Below are 21,316 nucleotides of genomic sequence, written 5' to 3' on the forward strand. Positions count from 1 at the left end.
CTTGAACATTGTCACGAACCTGTCTCGTATTTCACGCAAATGGGGAGTCCATCAACACATGCATGCTATTCAATCCTGACATACAACCGACACATTGATTCACTTACATCTGTTTCCGGTTTGGCCTGGTGCCTACTTCCTGTTCCGATCCTCACCTAGTCGAGTTCCAGGTGCTAGAACAACCGTTACATCACGTCGCGTCTGAATGATCAAACGCATGAAAGTGGCAGTTAATTAGTGAGCTAGTGTCGACAACAGATGCTTACCTACTGTCAATTTATGCAGTATCAGCTTCTTAGGACAAGTTGAAGTGTGCAATTCATTAAGCGCTAAACGATGCGCCATCTGAAGGTGATCTGAAACCAGTTTGTAACCTTAAGCAGGAAAGGATTAATGTAAGGTAAATTAAACTAATAGTATTTTCATTGACTAATGTCCCGCATGAACGGGTTTGCGTTTTTACTCCTGTCAAAACAGTTTTAGCAGACATGAAACGATAAAATTAATTAAAGAGGATTCAGAACGGATCTATTATAAAGAATTATAGATGTTACGGGTTAAGAAAAAATCTATTTTTCTGATGAAAATTATAAGATAAACTATACCAGTTGCTTTAAAATAATTGCCGTTATTACGCGGTTTCAACATTTTATTCAGTGCCGTTTTGAAATGGTTACAATTCATCTGTATCATTCTTTCCCAATCTGTAATAAATGGGCGATGAGCTCACTTATTCGTTGATAATTCTGAAATTTTGTCAAATCCACCGATTCTGTAGAATGTGTATTATAAGATAATTTTATAAGGTATTGTCTTCATGGAATTAGTGGGGTATCGTTGAAAATTTGGTTTACATTGCTTGTGATGGACCATATTTCTGACTAGATCAATTATGATCAATAACACTTTTTTGTCATAGGCTGCCAGCGTTATTCTATTTCTTTATAATTTCTAAGGTTCCTTGTTGTAATAGTAGGAAATTCTCGCAAGTACTTCTGATAATTAACTTCTATGAGCAAACTTATTTGAAGCGGCGATGTGATCACGTTTTTGACCTATACATCAACCACCAATTCATCTATACTGACGAATGCTTATTATTGGCAGTTTCGGCTTAACATCAGTTTACTGAAGGAGGCTCTCTACAGAGAGGAGAGCATTTCAAGATTTTGATTGTGTAAACATTGTAAGCCTGAAAACTAAGATTACCAAAATGCTTGTATTATTCCACCCGACTTTATGTATTTCACAACCGAACTGAAAACACGTTTTTATACTTGCTTCCATCACATTGTATGAAATAGGTCGTAATAAAAAGGAGTAATTTTCTATAGTATTAAAAGAAATTCAATTTTAACAATACACAGTTTATCTAGAATTTACAAAACACACATTAAGCGTGTACTGAGCTGAACAGACACTGGCCAGGATGAGGTAAAATTGCTTCTGCAAGATTGAATATTGCAGTGTACGCAGCGTCTACTCAACACTCTGCAGTAACCCTGTGGTGATATTAGATCAAGGCCGTTTATTGTGGGCTGCTACATATGAATCGTGCAGCCTTTTACTCCCAACGTCACATGGCGGTCCGCTTGGTTAGGTTCATTCATACGTACAAACAAATTTACCTGCGGATAAAAATTATGTTATAATTCATTATGCAAAAAGGATCATTAAAAAATTAGCAGTTAAATTCGAATGCCCTTTCCACGCCTAATAGAAAACAAACGCCCAACTACTGTCAGAGCCTTACTATTATTTTTTCCAACTAAGTATGGTATACAGATGGAATTTTTTATTAGATGTACAACAAAACAGAATTTCCTGCAACTATAGGAGTAATGGTTCTCGTATTATTGAATAAAAAGATTATTATGCCACAATTTTGTTACGGAAATTATTTATTTAATATTTTGTTAATGCTCCTTATATTGGCTTCACATAAATGCCAAGTTTCACTTTATTCGCATTACCTGATTCTGAAACGTGATTAAACAAACACTAAGCTAAGCTATATATATATATATATATACCTTTTGTGATTCAGTGTTTATTGAAATTAAATTCGGTTATTGCCATTTATACAAATTTAATTAATATTAATAAAAGTCGTTTGACAGGTATTTGGTCTTCCAATCATACGTTGGTTTGGTCATTTAAATGCATATAGGACAGATACGGCCAAATACAGAATAATTGAATCATTAAAAGTAAAGGCTTTGTGGTGTAATGATAGCACATTCACCCGGCAAGTGAGAGATCCGGGTTCGAGTCCCGGCGGAGCATGTACTTTTTTGTGATTCAATGTTTATTGAAATTATATATACATTTTTTTGTTTATATTCATTCTTATATTTATTTATATAACATATGCAAGTAGTAAAAAATGAATAATAATTATGATAACATATATTTATTTGGAACGTATAATTTATGTACAATAATGAAAAGTAGACCTGCATGGATGAATTCAGTGTTGTTTGCTGAACGTGACACCAAAGCAACTTTCCATCACGTGTTTCCCCACTACTGTGCAGTACCGGGACTGGAAAACTACCTGGCTGGGAGTCACGGTTACGTGGTGGAGGATCTTCCAATTGTACACGTCTTCTGGTAAATACTCATGTCACCTGAGAGAGGGAAAACTATCGCTCGCTTTGTTGGCGAACGAGAGAGATCTGCTTTTTTTGTCCGTTTGAGTGTCAAGTTTATTGTGCTTTACGTTATAGTATCATAGGCAACATCCTTCTCATAGAAGGAGGTGGTATAAAAACCAATTATTAAGGACTCGATAGGAGCTTCTTAAAATAGTGTCGTTGCCTGTCCGCCTACCTGCTTGTGCGATAACTCTCGATAGAACGGTCCTAGAAGTTTGAAACGTAGTTTATAAGTTCCTCATGGACCAAGAAAAAACTCTATTAATTTTGGGATCAAAGGGTAGACTGTCTATCTGTCCTTCTGTACGATAACTCTTGATAGAAAGGTCCAAGGGATTTGAAACTTGGTTTACAGGTTTGTCATGTACCAAGAAAAACCTCTATTGATTTTGAGATTAAAGGTTAGATTGTCTATCTGTCCTTCTGTACGATAACTCTTGATAGAACAGTCCTAAAGATTTGAAACTTGGTTTATATGTTCCTTATGTTCCAAGGAAAAACTCGATTGATTTTGGGGTCAAAGGGTAAACCACCTTCGTGTCCATTTGTCCTTCTGTATGATAACTCTTTATACTAAGGTCCAAGGGATTTTAAATCTTGGTTCCTCATGGACCAAGGAAAAACTCTATTATTTGTGCTTCTGTACGATAACTCTCTATAGAACGTTAAATCCTAGAGATTTGATACGTTATACGTAGGTTCCTTTCACTTCAATGAAAACATATTTTTTTGGAATGAAAGGGTCAAAGGACAGTCCGTCTGTCTAACTCTATTTGTGATAAGTCTTGATAGAAAGGTTCTAAACACTTACTAAAAATTGGTACATACGATTCTCTTAGTCCAAGAAAGTTTAGTGGCTGAGGTACAAGGGTAGTTTGTTTCCTCCCTGTGGAAGCTTTTCGTTACACTCTGTCAGGTCCTTCGTTACTTCGCTGTATCACTTTTTCTAAGTATAAATTACGAATAAATCGATATTTTACCTTGAGATGACTTTCGTCAATTCCTTTAAACCAGTTCTGAGAAAGAAAGCATTCGACGGGTATAATTACGAGAAAATGTGGCAATGGCAGTGAGTGAGACAGAGGACACAGCCAGAGTGCGTGTCTGGGCGGCCTTGCTACTGGTAATTACAATACTGAGTTCATTACAAGCAAACATTCCAGAGTTCCTCGTATGCAATTGGCAGCATTGGTTTAAGAGCTAAAGAAGATAAGAGAGAAGGGCGATGAGGGAAGAGTACAGAATGTGTATTCTTTTACGGAAATAAACGACAAATGAGCTCATATTTTAAAGAATTATCTTAGCAAATAATCTTAAGGTTTCTCTAAAAATCAGTGTATACAAAGGTACTAAATCGCCCTACACTTAAGTTTGAAGAATGTGATTTTTTAACCGATATAAATGCTTTGGAATAAAAATATAATTTTTGAAATAAATGGTTTTCAAACTATCAGCACGCGATCGGGAAAATAAAATTATTTAAACTTTCCAAATGTAATATTGTATCAAACTGAAATACAACGAACCCAACTAACATGGATTAAAAAACACTAATCAGTGTAAAGTTAATTCGTAGTATTTGTTTAGATTGAAAAGTATGTAACTAATGAGCATCCAAACGGATGAAAATAATTATTTGAAAAAACTATACCAATAAAATACCCTTCGGGGTTACTATTCTTATTATCTTCTTTATTTAAAGAACATCCGCGTCCCATAACTATTATCACAAAAGTAATTATACCAAATTAGTAACTCATAAATTAAAATTTTAAAAATTTAATTTAACATCAGGCCAGAGTGAATTATTAGTAATGTAATAGTTTTATGGGTGGTTCTAAGTGTTCTATCAATTTAGTTTAATTTTAAACGCTCATTTAACTTTTGTCCTTTTCCCCTTATAATGGTAAACATTCCATTTAATCTATTTCACACCATGTCACTGTTTCTACACGAGTTCTTGTAAAATGACTCATAACGAAAGCTAAAGTGGTAATCGCTGTTGAAAGCAATGACGAATGTCTGACGGCTGTTATAAGTGGTTTTATTAATCCACATTCATATATCTTGTATCTCTGTTGAAACAGAGTTACAAAAGGAGTGATGATATTCCACAATACTCAAGGTCACCTACTAACTCTATAATATGAACCAAGAGTAATCGCCAAATACCTACTTGCGTGATTGGCGTTACTTCAGACTTTCCGCTTAGAATACTTCCGAAGGACTATGAGTAACCTTAGAGGTGTTACATTCACAAAACTACCTTGTAAATCCCATTACGCGTTTCCTGTATTAGTAATGTTTTAAAAAATAATTCTCAGGAATTCGTTTCTGCTTTAGTTTTCACTGTTCACAAATAAACCAATCTGTTAACAATTACGATATAAGTTATTTAATGAAATTATTGTAGGGATTTGTGATTTTAGGAAAAATGTTGTATCTTCAGATTTATACCAGAGGAAACCCAAACCTAGACATGTTACAGAGGTTCATAACTAGAACTATTCAACATCAATTGTAGTACTAGACCTGGTTGTATTATAGTTGTGAACAGACGTTCTTTATAATACTGTGTATTATTTTGACATGACACATCAGGGATGTTTTGCATCCAAAATTAAAGCCTGGTTACAGTTAAAATTATTCAATGATTTTATTTTATTTGAAGACTGTAAGACCTGAAGCACAGAGAAACATCAACAAATCTGTAATCCTTTGTTCATGTCTAAAGTACTTTGTTTTCGATTTAAAACTATATTTGAGAGAAAAAAAAACTCTGATGCGCAGAATTATTTCAGAATTTTAAGTGTTAAACATTTCACGATACATTAGAATATAGTCTTGGGGCCGAGCGCCTATTTACATTGTAAAAGCCACGAAACGCACGACGTTTTCCTGAAATCGATTGAGACATTTTTCCTACGTATGAAATCGATTTTCAACCTCGCTAGTTTTGATGGAGTTTGATTTTAAAGGATATGTTTAAACATTTGAAATGATAATTATTTTCTCATATCATTTTTTCGTCATTTAGTCGCCACTTTCATATATTGCCACTCGTATACGGTTAGCTAACGCTGATTTAACATTTATTTACGTTTTACAATTGAGTTTAAATTTGTCAAGCTAGGAAAAATATGACATGAACAATTGTACATTTCATATTTTTAACACTGTTGGCAACCTTTCCTAAAACTAGTGCGACAGGCTAACGATTTCTTTCTTGGATAACATTCCTCTATAATTACAAGAAACTAGGTTGTGTGCTTATAGAATGTGAGGATGCTCTCAGCTCTTGGACAAATATGTTTAATTGTCGTTCTAGACTTTCTCTGTATAGAAGTTATTGCAGTGGATGAGAAAGTCAATGTGGTGAACGTGGAACATAGAATGAGCCCTAGACCAAGTTATTCTGAGATCCGTTAATAATTGTTTATCCGGACACAATGTTTCAGCCATCTTGCAACTTATCCGGAGAACTTTCTCTGGTGACAGATCCGAGTGATACTAGTGTCAAGAGTGTCACGGGCATCACCGTCGGCGGTAGCCGGTTGTGAAACCGGTGCACAGCATGACGCGGTGGTGAGAGGAGTGTATAGGCCTCGGGGTTTATACGAGATAGAAGTCACATCAAAGAGTGTACAGAGAGAGTGGGCAGTTCAAGTGTCCAATTGGAAAGCTAACCCTTTATCCATCGTAAAGTCTCCCAGCTGGCAAGGGATACTTGAGAAAGTTCATTAGCCACTTACCGTGGAGATTACACCCATCAAAGATGTAAATCGAACTCAAGTGCGGTTCCATCGCTGTCTCCAGGCCAGCAACTAGCAGGTCCCGTTACGCTAATGAGTACCCGGTTTTACGTGAGTATACACCATGATAATGCGGTGATCTGACTGTCGTACCTGCGCTGCACTGCAACTGCCAACGCCCGGTCTGCTGATGTAAGGAGCTCGTATATCATCGTAGGATTACAGTCGGAATGAGTCTCATACGAGTACACGATGATAATACGGTGATCTGACTGTCGTACCTGCGCTGCACTGCAACTGCCAACGCCCGGTCTGCTGATGTAAGGAGCTCGTATATCATCGTAGGATTACAGTCGGAGTGAGTCTCATACGAGTACACGATGATAATACGGTGATCTGACTGTCGTACCTGCGCTGCGCTGCAACTGCCAACGCCCGGTCTGCTGATGTAAGGAGCTCGTATATCATCGTAGGATTACAGTCGGAGTGAGTCTCATACAAGTACACGATGATAATACGGTGATCTGACTGTCGTACCCGCGCTGCGCTGCAACTGCCAACGCCCGGTCTGCTGATGTAAGGAGCTCGTATATCATCGTAGGATTACAGTCGGAGTGAGTCTCATACAAGTACACGATGATAATACGGTGATCTGACTGTCGTACCCGCGCTGCGCTGCAACTGCCAACGCCCGGTCTGCTGATGTAAGGAGCTCGTATATCATCGTAGGATTACAGTCGGAGTGAGTCTCATACGAGTACACGATGATAATACGGTGATCTGACTGTCGTACCTGCGCTGCACTGCAACTGCCAACGCCCGGTCTGCTGATGTAAGGAGCTCGTATATCATCGTAGGATTACAGTCGGAGTGAGTCTCATACGAGTACACGATGATAATACGGTGATCTGACTGTCGTACCTGCGCTGCGCTGCAACTGCCAACGCCCGGTCTGCTGATGTAAGGAGCTCGTATATCATCGTAGGATTACAGTCGGAGTGAGTCTCATACAAGTACACGATGATAATACGGTGATCTGACTGTCGTACCCGCGCTGCGCTGCAACTGCCAACGCCCGGTCTGCTGATGTAAGGAGCTCGTATATCATCGTAGGATTACAGTCGGAGTGAGTCTCATACGAGTACACGATGATAATACGGTGATCTGACTGTCGTACCTGCGCTGCACTGCAACTGCCAACGCCCGGTCTGCTGATGTAAGGAGCTCGTATATCATCGTAGGATTACAGTCGGAGTGAGTCTCATACAAGTACACGATGATAATACGGTGATCTGACTGTCGTACCTGCGCTGCGCTGCAACTGCCAACGCCCGGTCTGCTGATGTAAGGAGCTCGTATATCATCGTAGGATTGCAGTCGGAGTGAGTCTCATACGAGTACACGATGATAATACGGTGATCTGACTGTCGTACCTGCGCTGCACTGCAACTGCCAACGCCCGGTCTGCTGATGTAAGGAGCTCGTATATCATCATAGGATTGCAGTCGGAGTGAGTCTCATACGAGTACACGATGATAATACGGTGATCTGACTGTCGTACCTGCGCTGCACTGCAACTGCCAACGCCCGGTCTGCTGATGTAAGGAGCTCGTATATCATCCAAGGATTACAGTCGGTGTGACATCGAGGACTCACTGTGTGAAACGAACCGGTTTGTGCCTAACTAAAAGACACCCCTACTCGCTTTACGCTTCATATCCGGATTACTTATTTTCTTGGTTTAGGCTTTGAAAAGTTTATTATATCAGGGCTGGTAAGCGATTTCTTTTTGAACTCATTAATCTATGAGACAGAAATATAATTGTAAATTAATCACAAAATTATAAAGTTTTATTTTTAACACTCCTTTAAATCAATGTAATAAAATATAATTTAAAATTATATTTTATTAAACAAGAAATGAAAAAGACTACACTAAGTACAAGTGTAATACGGAATCTTAAGTTACCAATTTCCACAAGGGCATTTTTATAATATTGATTGGAATGTTTAATCTTTGTACTAATGGTGAGAAATGTAAAAAAAAGAAACAAATGCTATTCGTAATTTACTTCAATCCACAAATTTTATAGTTTGTCACTTAACAGTTGATACAAATTTTAGGAATTCTTTCAGGGCATTAAAATAGAAAACATGTAATATAGCTTATGTTCGAAAATGTTTTTACTGTATACATATTTAACAGAGAAATGATTTTATTTTGAAATCGGTCTAGGGTAGCATTAAAATTTGTAACTCCTGTTGTGAGTATTCATAAATATAATTATGCAAAATAAGCTCTATACAGTTCAAAAACCGCGGGAATCTTTTAATATAAAATTTCATGAAAATTGGAGGCTGATCTTTAAAATTCAACATAGTTTTATCTCAGTAATGTTTTTACATGTAATTTGATTCATAAAATTAATTTAATTTTTTTAACACCTTATTGCTCTATTTCTTATTGACGTTCAAAATGGCATATTTAAAAATTTATTTGTAGAGCAGTTGCTACACATAAGTCAAGGTTAAAAAATACTTCTTAACTATGTTCTACGTTAAGCTCCACAGCAAAGATCTTCTTCAAATGTGAACTGCGTTTTAATACTTTAACCGAACTGGTGCGTTTACTTATTAATTACGAATGCTTTACAAAATTTAGTTGGTATAGAAATTTAGTCATGGTGTTAGCATTTTTGTTTTTAGGGGCTGTTAGTTACAAAACTATTAAAAACTTTTCAGAAAATGCTAAATTGGAAAAAATTTAATAAAAACATCAATAAGAGTAGTAATTTGTAATATTTGTTACCAATAATAGCAGCAGTTCCAGTTGCGACGCTGGTGCAGTTCATCGAAGCTGTGAGAGATAATTGCGACTCTCAATAAACCAGAGGCCACACGTCTTGCCGAGCTCGCTCAATTACAACGCTGCTGTCGTATTTATGTCGGTTATTATTGTAAACATAATTGCTAGCAGTCGCATACAATTAATACTGTTGCATCTCTTGTAAGCGTTTCATATCTTTCGCAGTTGGACTGCAGACTCGCGCGATGTCTTATATGACGATGGAAGGATTAAAAGGAAACAGGATTTTGCCGGACATTTGTCATCGTTCAGTGATACAAAAAATCAGTAATACTAAGTTTCAAGATCTGCAATCCGATCTCTTCTACAGGTAAATAACTAACCTAACACGCTGACTCAATCTTACTGAATGATATTTTCAAATGCTTGTCGCCGATTCTACGGAATAACACAACTGAGACTCTGTAGGTGAATTATAAAATGACTTCTACTTCCATGAAGTATCGGAGACTACACGAGATGTGCTACGTAGTGTTACTGATTTTTTTGTATCTCTGAACGATGGCAAATGTCCGGAAAAAATCTTGTTTCCTTCATGTGATTTATATACTTTGCTTGTTCTGCAACACATCGAATGCATTTCATTGTATAAAATACTAATATTACACGTTTTGTTCCAGGTAAGAAGAATTTTCTTGTGTCTGCTAACAAAATTCAACATACGGTATGTATTTTTGACTGTAAATCTTTACTTACTGATAAAACGATAACTATCGTTTGAAGGCTTAGTCCTTACCAGCTGGAAGCGTACCAATCGAGGCGCAAGGTGCTCATCACCCTTCTCCTCTGGAAGTGCAAAAAGTAAAAGATGTTAGTTGAAGAGTTAGGCATGGACATTGGAATAAATATATATGTTTGTATTGCAAGAAAATAATTGTAAGAACTCAGTGATTCGTAAAGTATGCACCGCGGCGCTCTGGGGCGTCTCGAAATCCTGTCAGGTTAGGAAAACATCATACAGTAATTAAAAAAGTATCATATCTTGTGAAAATTTAAAAAAATATATTTATTATTGCCTTTGCGCTAGACTAAATTTATAATGTCATATCAAATTATTTAATTATCATCCATATACCTACAGCTCCATAAATTACTCAAAAGTATCTTTAAATTAAAAAAATTAAACATAAACCTCTTTTGTTGCACATAAATCGCTGCGTCATCGCATGAATAGAGTCCTGGTGAGAAACTCGTAGGTGCATTTTCAACTATTTTTTTGGAACGTGTTGCCTTGACGCTACACATCACTCCACCAAACAAGCCAATAAGCATAACATTGACTGGCAACAATGTGTTGTAATGTGGCCTACTGATAGTGGCAGTTCGATAGTAGGTCGAAAAGGGAGCTCCAAGCTCTGTTCGAGCAAAAGTGACCATTGCGATTTGAATCCACTGCATGATCCATAGATAAGCATTAGCCGCTGAACATCTCATTAAGGAACTGTACGATATACATAACATTGTTATGAGTGCAATCGACTACATTAAAACTTAAAATGTATGATTTTATGAACAATTGTACAAGGACATGGGATCTGACCGCTCATGTTTTATTCTACAGTAGTTCTTGTTGGTTGTGTTTTGGTAACTCCCTTTCTAGAATGTTTGAGCTAAGACACGAAATATATGTTTATGAGAAGGATAAAAAACATTTCATTTCCGATACATTTATTGATCGCAACTTTCTGTCGAAGATAACTTTTCTTACTGAATTGTTTGAAAAGTTGAACATTGTAAGTACGTAACTGCAAGAAAAGAAGACACATATTTTAAACCTTTCAGACAAAGTGGAAGGCTTTAAAAAGAAACTCGATTTGCGTAAGGCTATCATGGCTAAAGGTGAATAAACTAGATTTTCCGCCTTGAAATTAGTTTTTTGAAAGATCTTTCCAAACTGAGTGTATTTAGATGAATATATCCCCCTATCAAAGATGTCTACACTATTATGTGGGTATGAAATCCATTTAATAAGGAAATGCATCTAAACGTTGAAGAGAGTGAACAACTGGATGATTTCTAAACTGAAACTTCGTTAAAGACTAGATTTAAAAAGAATTATTTGCTAAAGGTTTGGTGTAATGTCGAAAAAGTGAACCATAAAATTGCCAAGAAAGCGTTGCTTGTATCGATACCCTTTGCCATTTCCTACCTTTCTGAGGCGGGTTTCTTCGATGTAGCTGTTATTAAATCAAAATACAGACTAAACTTAAAAATTAAAAAATAATTATGTGTTACAGTGTCGAACGTGATTCTAGGTTTTGATGTACTCATTAGAGGACCAAATATTCGCATGTACTTTTAACAAATATGTCCGATTGGCTTGTATGAAATTTTAAACGACTGTTGTGGCGAAATGTGACGAATTTGAGTATATTTAATCTGACTTGCTAAACTGTAATTTTTATAAAGCAATCGCTAAAATTGAATTATGAAAACAACGTTTAAAATGTTAAACGCGTTTTACTTTAATTACTTTTCTCTATATATTTTATTATATTACTCCAAGTCTAACAACAGTATAATAATAGTGTTCTTCTTTAAAAACTAGTAATAGTAGTACATAGTTTTAGATAATTTATTAAAAACACTGTTTTTCTTGATATTTATATGATGGCTAAATAGGCTTACAGGCAAATATTTTACCGATGTGAATTATAAAGTCACAATACTTTATTATTATTCTTCAGTAGTATCGTATAAACCTAAAGGGAGCATGGAGTCCAAACAATTTGGGGAAAACTGTAATAACTAATAAAACATTGATATAGTTATACGTTATTTTCTGGGAATTTTGGTTTCATACTCCTTTTATGCCCGAAAGTGTATAATCTGTTTGATCATAGGTTGCCCCCTCCTTAGTTTGATTCTGGCTACGTCTATGGTAGGTATACTGTTAGTGGTGCACAATAATGACTGCGGCGCAGCGCAGCCAGATGTACGGCTCTGGGCTCACGTGGCCCCACCCGGACAAGTACCAGAACTGCTCTAATGAAAGTGAAAGCAATCAGAGAAGTGAAGGTACAGGTTCGAGTCCGTCAGACGCAAGAAGACTCGTGCACGTGAATCGCTCCATTTCGGGCGTCTGAGACAGGGAAAGTCTTTTATCCCAGAATACATCCACTACATTTGGTATCACTTTCTAGCGGAGAATTTATTTTCGCAATTGCCCGCGTTTGTAAACCTGTTTGTTTAATCTAATAATAGAATACGGTTTCAGGAGCTTTCATAACCCTGCCAAGGATATCCAGATGGAAAATGGAATCCATATTGTGTCAGTATCTAGGATTGAGTAAAATTTATTGAAGTAAATAAAATAGAAAATATCCTTTCGTCTCAGCCGGAAGAAAGTTAGATTTTACATAACGCTGCCTTCTTGAAGTATCAAACTGAAGATTGAAGATGCATTATTAGTTTAGATGTTTGATTCACACTACATTGACGGGACAATTACCCTCAGTGTTGGCATATTAATTTTATCGTAATTCTTCCAAACACATAGAAAGTTCATAATCTTGAAACCTTACAAGACGAAAATTTTTACAACCGTATTAATTTCTTTGTAAAAACGTGCACTTGATATCGTTACAATAGGAAAATGTGTTTGTAATCATTATCACTTGTAGCTGTTCAGTTGTATACTTCTATAACTTAAACGGCCGCCATCTTACACCTGAATAGTTATCGAGAAATAAGGTAAAATAAATGTTGCTTGTAATTACTTGACAATTTTATAAAAATTCTATTTTGATTTATCTTGTGAAATACTCAAGATAAAAACAACCAACGACTACCAGATGAAAACAACCAAGATAAAAAAAGCACACACCGTCACACGCGCAGTCCGGCCTACCTGACGTCCCTGTGTTGATGACTCACTCAAATAGTATTACGCCTTAGTCTGCAATAGGCATATTTCTGTAAAGTTTACCTAATAATTTGTTGACTCTAAGTTTGTTTAAAAAATATAATCTATGTGTACCATTATCGTTTAGTAAACACCACTATGAGGATATTTGAAGTTAGAGGGAACGGACATGTTTTACAAAAAATGTTCTTCACATTACGTAGCGTTCTGGAAAGAGAAACAATGAAAGTACATAAGTTTGTGTGGCCTCAGTTGGTCGGCGATCAATCAATGACCTCAAGAGGAGGTATTTTTTTTGTATTTACAGAAGAAATTCACTACAGCTATGTACAAAATACGATCAAACTTCTTTCAGACTTTTCTCATGCGAACTGTATAATACTGTTAGTATAAAATGTGTAATTTATTCGCTTTAATACAGGTTTTTGAATGTATAACAATATGTAATTTCTGGCGTAGAGTACGAACAAATTATTAAATGTTTCGTGCTTTTGCACAGTTATACAAGCAATATAATTTATATTATAATCTGAACGACACACTGGCATACTCACTCGCTGAATAAATGTGTTTGCACTTCCTGAACGATTACACCTTGAACCAATAGGGTTTTCTAATGGGCCAAGAGGAACGTCTGTACCAAATTTCAAGACTCAGACAGATAGGCGGATTCTCCTTTGACATTTTGACCAAAATTAATAGAGTTCTTCCTTGGATGAAGAGGAACCCATGTACCAAGTGTCACTTTTCTACGACCTTTCTATCAAGGTTTATCGCACAGAAGAGCAGCCGAAATGCTCTTACATCTTATTACCTAAAGATCAAAAGGATTGTTTACTTTGACTAAGAGGAGGATATAAACCAAGTTTCAAGTATCTAGGACCATTATATCAAGAGTTATCACACATCCAGACAGACAGACATATAGTTTGCCCTTTACCTTTTTAACCCTAAAATCAATCTTCCCTGGACCAATGGGAAGCTAGCTATATACCAAGTTTCAATTCTCAAGGACCTTTATATCAAGAGTTACCTCACATACTGACTGACGAACAATGACACGATGTCAAGAAAGTCATGTCGAGCACTTAATAGAACTATTATTACTCAGCGTTCCATCAGTAGCCACAGCATTTCTTCTGGAAATTTTAACGCATGTCACTACAAGTCTATTATCATTATTATTTGATAATAATTATAACCACAAGTTATCAAAATAATTAATTCGGTTACAATTCACTGGGATTCTGTACTACACTATTTCTATTGTTCTAGCGTAGTTTATAGTCTATTGTTCCACTCAAGTCACAATATACGAGGCGTTTGCTCTATCTGGAACTAATTGCTCAGATTCACACTACTGTACTCTGGGAAGTCCTTCACCTGTTCCTCGTTATTGTCGCTCTATCAAGCCTTTGCCTACTTCATCTGATATATTGAACTGTAATTAACTTAAAGATTAAATGATTTAATGTTTTAAATTAATAATTTATTAATTACATTAAAAGAAAAAAAACGACGTATAGTCTACAATATTAATACGTAAATTTATTGACGTCTAAAGAAATTGATTTGTCGTAATTTCTCACGGTTTGATGATCTTATTTTGAAGATACTCACAGATAGTTCCTATGAAGGACATCGCGCTTAGAAAGTGGTGACGGGTGAAGGCACACAACACGGGGTTACCCACACCTTGGGGCATCCACTTTTACACTCTCTCTATGTCATTGTCGCCCTACCACTTCCCCGTAAGATCCTGCAGCGAGATTGTAGATAACTGATGGAATGCCAAATCGTCTTTTCCTGTAGCGTTCCTTCCACAACTATTTCAGTCTATTACTGCGACAGAAATAACGGTAGAACTAGTAAAGCTGAAAGGGTTTCGTTTATCTTGATAGTTAAAGGTGAGTTCACACGGGGTGTGAGCAGGGCGGAAACACTACTTGGCTCTAGCGTGAGGGCTCTCGGCCATCTCCAGGTCACTTGCTCAAACTCAAACCCAAAATCCTTTATTGTTGTTTACAATGTAAATTGCATAACAATCGTCAGTACATAAAATCACTATAAAAAACAAAATTCCTGACATCTAAAAGTTTTTATCAATTAAAAAAAAACTATGTATGCTCTTTGAACCTTGCAGGCAAGTTAATAACAAGCTTGATGCAGGAATAAAACGTGTGTTTTTCAAAGAAGGATGTCCTATGTTTTGGAAGGGCCAAGGAATCATTATCTCGGAAGTTATACTGTAAGTTGTTTGTTTAATTGGAAACAAGTCGTTATTTTTAAAGGCAAATGTCAAGCATTCCAGAATGTATATACTAGGAAAAGTAAGTAAATTATTTTCTCTAAAAACACCTTTACATGATTGAGATATTGAGATCTGGATCTGGATAATGTAATCAAATGGCCGCTGTTAGGTACAACTTATATGAGAACTTGGCGCTGTGAAAGTTGTTTTGAGCGTTTAATACAGGAATTAAGAAAGTACAAGTACTTCAAGGGCTCAAAAAACAAAACGATAGTGACAAAAGTGAAGAGCCGATGCAATGGATGGAGATAACTAAAGATAAACCGCCATGTGAGAACTAAAAGGCTAGAAAGAGTCTCTCAGAGTTCAAGAGTTTCCAGAGATGAGGAAGTTCCCAACGATGAAGACCACTAGAGATCTGATGATCCCAGTGACAAGGGCTTTCCAGAGAGCAGATGATCCACCCGATCAATACATTCCTAGTAGCAAGTGGTCCAGATGCTAAGGGTTACTTTAAGTCACTTGATGTTGGAGGCTGGAGGTTCAAAGATTCCAGATGATTTCACAGAGCTTTGTCCTCAGATACGAGTAGTCCCACTTGTTGGCAGTCCACCGACGGGACATTCAGATTGGTAGTTCCATAAACCAAGAATTCTAGACTGGACTCGGGTTGCTTCTGGTCCCTCGGCCCGGATGCGAAACTGTCTTGCCCATACATATTACCTATCTAAGAGACAGTGTGGGCCGACGCAGAAGGCTGAGCTGAAGGTCGAGAGGGCGGAGTTCCGTATTATCTTTAATATTTAATGCAAACTGTTATAATAAGAATCATGGAAATAAGATTCTAATCTGATGGTAACTTGCCAGGACAACTTCAAAGCTGTCTTTTACCAGTATATCTTATTACCGGTTGTAGATAAGATAAATAGAGGTGCCCTCAGAAAGTTGTATTGTTGCGACTGTTTTTCACCCGCAATTCACCCTACCTTATTTCATACAACTTCATGTAGATCCTATTGAAGCTGAGTATCTCAACTATCAGTGGTTTTTATTAATAAAATCGGTCCCAAGGATATACCGCTCATTTTGACTTCATTGCAATACGCTTAAGTGATGAAATGAGATACAATCTCTGTCATATCACTTTTATTCATTTAAATTTTTGGTGGGAAACTACTGTACGTCAAACCTTGCTTCTTCTGCTATCACTAAGGCATTTAATGTTGTTCTGTTGATTGAACTGAGGAATAGGATCAGTCGTTGAAAGACATCACTAATCAAATACGTCTAAATCGAAAATGGTACGTTAAAAACTCGTCGATCAGTATGACAGTAGTTGTACCATTCACTAGGAAAAAGAAACTAGAGTCTCTTTCTAGGCTGAAACTCGCATCCACACAGCTTGAGTGGTCAAAGACAGTCAAATATTTAGGACTGACTCTAGACCATAAGCTTACGTGGAATGATCATCTTAACACTATCCTGCACAAAGCAAAGTGGGCGCTCATGACGTCCAGGAGACTTGCAGGAATCTCATGGGGCGTAAAACCCCATATAGCACTATGGCTTTACAAAGCAGTTGTAAGGCCTCAAATCACTTATGGTTCATTAGTCTGGTGGACAAAGGTGAATCAGGTAACTGCCAAAGCCAAGCTTGAAAGCTTACAAAGGCTTGGCACAATCTTTGCAACCGGAGCATTCAGGAGCAGTCCCTCAGCAACCCTCGAGGTGGCTTTAGGACTTCTACCTCTTGATGTCCATATAAAAGCTGAAGCGCGTAAGTCAGCTTATCGGCTGATGGTTGCTGGCTTGTGGAGGAATGGCGCGTCTAACGCGAGCCATGGCGCCATCACTGAAGCTGTAAACCCAAGCGCTATTCTCGAAATGGTCTCCGACATAATGAGAACGGAGTTCGTATTTAATAAGCCATTCTCTGTTGACTTCTACTCCAGAGATGAGTGGAAATCGCAAGATAACATCCCAACAATAAGAAAGAGCTTTGTCTGGTACACGGATGGCTCGCTTATTAAGGGTAGAACTGGATATGGAGTGTTTAGTCAATCCCCTAGAACTGCCCTTTGCGGCAGTTTGGGTCGGAACTGCTCCATATTTCAAGCCGAAATCTATGGTATCCTAGCCTGTGCCAATCTAAGCCTCACTAGAGGGTACCAGGGAATGAACATCTGTATAATGTCAGACAGTCAGGCAGCTCTTAAAGCTCTTGACTCCAACAGCATCTCATCCAGGCTTGTGTGGGAGTGCTTTAACACTCTCTGCAAGCTTGGATCACGCAACTTTGTGCGTCTTGGTTGGGTACCGGGCCACACAGGCATAGGTGGTAACGAATGCGCCGACAGGCTTGCCAAAAGCGGAGCAAGCATGCCATACACCGGTCCAGAACCGAGTTGTGGTATAAGCAAGTCAGCCGCCTACCAAAGTATAAACAAATGGTCCAGGAAGACACACCGCTTGCGGTGGAAAGTCACCAAGGACAAGCACTCGGCAAAAGACTGCTTGCTGATTCTAGCTCCGGCTTCACCAGATGGCTGATGGGGCTGGGCAGGGATCGGGTTAAGCAAGTGATTGCCTTGATCACTGGACACGGCCACTTCAGGAAACACCTAAACACTCTAGGTTTACGACATGAGGACTCGGAGTGTAGACTCTGCAATAAGTCTGAAGAGACTGCAAAACACATAATACTGGACTGTGAGAGACTGGGAGCAAGGAGAAGGGCTCTTTTCGGTGATAAACAACCAGGCGACGAACCAGATGCTAGTATCGGGGAAAAGCTTCTTAGCCTAATTAAGGGCACAAAGATAGGCTTACCCCTCTAACATCAAAGGGGCACACAATAAGCTCAGGTTGACGTGTGAGGATCTGTGAATCCACCCCAATACCCCAAAGCAAAAAAATGACATTGAGACTTAAATGGTATAAATGGAGTTTCTGTGTTGAGTGTATTGTATGCTGTGAATCTACCCGGTTAACAAAAGAATACTCATAGAATTCCTCTCAAAAACACGATTCAACACTGAAGTCAGTAACATCACGATCTCATCGTGCACGATAAAAGGCGCGGAGTCTTCATCCAGATAGATTAAAACTAACCAATTATCTTTAAATGCCCCAAAAATTAAATTTAGGTAATAGTGTTGTGTATCATGTTTTTATAGTCTGATGAAACAGTGAATGTAAGAAAATAGCTCATTACACCCATATGACTTTTAAACGACGTATGCTACGAGAATTAAATTGTTTAAGCCAATCTCCAGTTGGGCTATAAATAAAAGCCTCGGAGGCGAGCCGCTGTGGAGCCGCAAACGCTGTATTGTAACAGTCACCTTGGGCTAACAATGATCTTCCAGTAATTAACTTTTCTGGCGGGCCGTCACGTCACAAAGCCGCCGCTCGCCGTTCGTTTCGCTCGCCCGACTTTACGATCACGGCCGACTGGATGTTTAATATCCCCGGTGGATCTCGTGAAACCAAACGATACGCCGTAGTTTGCCTTGAGAGGGCTCTAAATCGTGGGATTTTTGGAAATGTCTCCTATTAAAATGTTTTGTTCGGGATCGTTTAGCTGGTTGAATGTTAATGAGAGCTTAAGGAACTTGAGATATTACACGATATTCTCAACATAAATGTTCCTGACTGCAGCGGTCGGAGGAGTGCGTTCGCCGGGTTACTCTCACCGGCTGTTACATCAACTGACCACTGCGTTAACTCGTCTAATGGTCGTGATTATGGGAGACGGCCGGTCCTCAGACACGCACATCGCTCGCTCACGGTATGGCCACACACGTGCAAGGCAGAATCCTATGTGTGTTGTAACTTATAGACTTGTTCATTTTCTTCTATAAATTGAACCAATAACTATTCTCTTCTTGTAAACCATATCGATAAGACTTTAACTTATTTGTTGACCTTGAAGGTGTAGTTGAGTATGGAGGTTCACACGGGGTAGTGAACACAGCGAGAGCGTTACTCGATGGTTGATGGGCCAAGTTCTCTATCTATTACTATGACGTAATATCTGTACTGTCGGTAGTGTGTGAGGTTCGTGCAAGCGCTCGCATCAGCTGATCGTGAAAACTCTGGTCGATTACAGTGAGCACGACTTCTTCGATCGTATTGCTCATCGTGTAAGTGTTTTTTTCTGAATTGTTGCTTTCACTTTATTAAATTAAAACCCAATATAAATTTGGCTCCATGCTGAAGGTGCCGATAGTTGTTTTAATAACTTTTATTATATACAACTTTTAACACCTAGTAAATCCCGTATCTAAATCTACTCTCGAACCTAACGAATTTTTATTCTAACCTATGCACCCAGATCAGCTGAACTTGGAAACCGATATTTTCCGGTGCTCCACACCCATCGCCTTGAAAGTACTCAACAACCATACTGCAATTTCATTTGATTTTGAGAATTTGTATGCAAATTTTGATTAGAGTTCTAATCATCTATAATATTTCCCAGTGAGATTAATTAAAACTGTCCATTCTCTAAAGAGTCCATCTCTTTGCTTTAAATGCGCTCAGTTACTACTAACTTAAAATATTATCCAAAGAATGTTCATACTAATATTGGTCAGTAATTAACAATCTATGCCACGTTCATGCCAGATGGTTTGATACTGTGCATTTCCTGATGCTCCGCTGCTTTGCTACACGAATGTGTATACTAAAATACATTCATTCGTCTCACTCGATTATCTAAAAAGAGTTACATTCTGAAACAGTTGTGTTCAGAAGTCTCGCTGGAACAACTGCTCATGGCCGGTCATAGTGCTACCGTTGATGTGTCCTATCACAACATTATGTTGACTAATTCTAGTAGTAACCTCAGTGAGACGTCTAGGTTTGGGTTGTCTTTTTGTTATAATATTTCCTTTGGCTATTGTAACACATCACTTTGACATTGACCTTCTGCAATGCTATCAAACATTCTGACAAATTGTATAGAGCACGACATACTTGACATTGCATTTACAGATGAAGTCACGTCAGTCGAACCTTTAACCATCTTAAATGCTGGAACTTAGTAAGAATCATAAATATAAAATCTTAATCTTTACGGTAAACGATATACGTAACATTCCAAATTCTGCAGAGATTGGTTAGAAGAGCTCGCCTCAGATTTGCCGTACAGCAGTTTGGTCTTATTTTAGCCCCTACAACTCAACTAGTTTAGTTTTGGTTGTGGATTGATAAAGAGTTGTATAATATTTAGCTTTGTTGACTCTGGAAAAACACTGTCACTAATGACCTCGTGTTACGTGTCTTAAACCGTTAACTGGTTCTCCTCGATCATAAATGCTGAAACTTAGTAAGAATCATAAATATAAAATCTTAATCTTTACGGTAAACGATATACGTAACATTCCAATATACGTAAAATTCCAAAATCTGCAGAGATTGGCTACAAGAGCTCCCCTCAGATTTACCGTACAGCAGTTTGGTCTTATTTTAGCCCCTACAACTCAACTAGTTTTGTTTTGTTTGTGGATTGATAAAGAGTTGTGTAATATTTAGCTCTGTTGACTCTGGAAAAAACACTGTCACTAATGACCTCGTGTTATGTGTCTTAAACCGTTAACCGGTTTTCCTCGATCGCTTTTAAATTTTCCTTTCTTTTTTTAACTTGTACTTTTATATTGATGTTTTAGTACATTTCGTATTGGTATCACAATACACCTAATACCAACACACCTATTACATCATAATATTCCTAACGAATCCTTGTAGAGTATATCAAAATACTTCGGTACAAAAATGCATTATTTAAAACAGACCCGGAGGAATGTAAGGTTGCGTCTATAAAGTTGGCACAATGTCCGATGTGTGTAAACACAATGTTGTTTTATATTTCTATTTATCAGTTCTAACCTGTGCGCCCGTTATGCGACCTTGTGATACATT

The 21,316-nt window shown here is 37.7% G+C and overlaps 2 protein-coding genes across 2 annotated transcripts in view; one reads left to right on the top strand and one right to left on the bottom strand.

Moving 5' to 3' along the window:
• LOC124359893 overlaps positions 1–9,269 on the bottom strand; it is a 57,225-nt gene extending 47,956 nt beyond the window's left edge. The window contains exon 1 of the mRNA XM_046813015.1: positions 9,219–9,269. Coding sequence (XP_046668971.1) covers positions 9,219–9,261 — 43 coding nt within the window. The 5' untranslated portion in view covers positions 9,262–9,269. The remainder of the gene's footprint in view (positions 1–9,218) is intronic.
• LOC124359890 overlaps positions 1–21,316 on the top strand; it is a 139,744-nt gene that overhangs the window by 27,957 nt on the left and 90,471 nt on the right. The gene's annotated exons all lie outside the window — the stretch shown is intronic.

The sequence above is a fragment of the Homalodisca vitripennis genome, chromosome 4, assembly GCF_021130785.1.
Source record: "Homalodisca vitripennis isolate AUS2020 chromosome 4, UT_GWSS_2.1, whole genome shotgun sequence".
NCBI classification, from domain to species: domain Eukaryota; kingdom Metazoa; phylum Arthropoda; class Insecta; order Hemiptera; family Cicadellidae; genus Homalodisca; species Homalodisca vitripennis.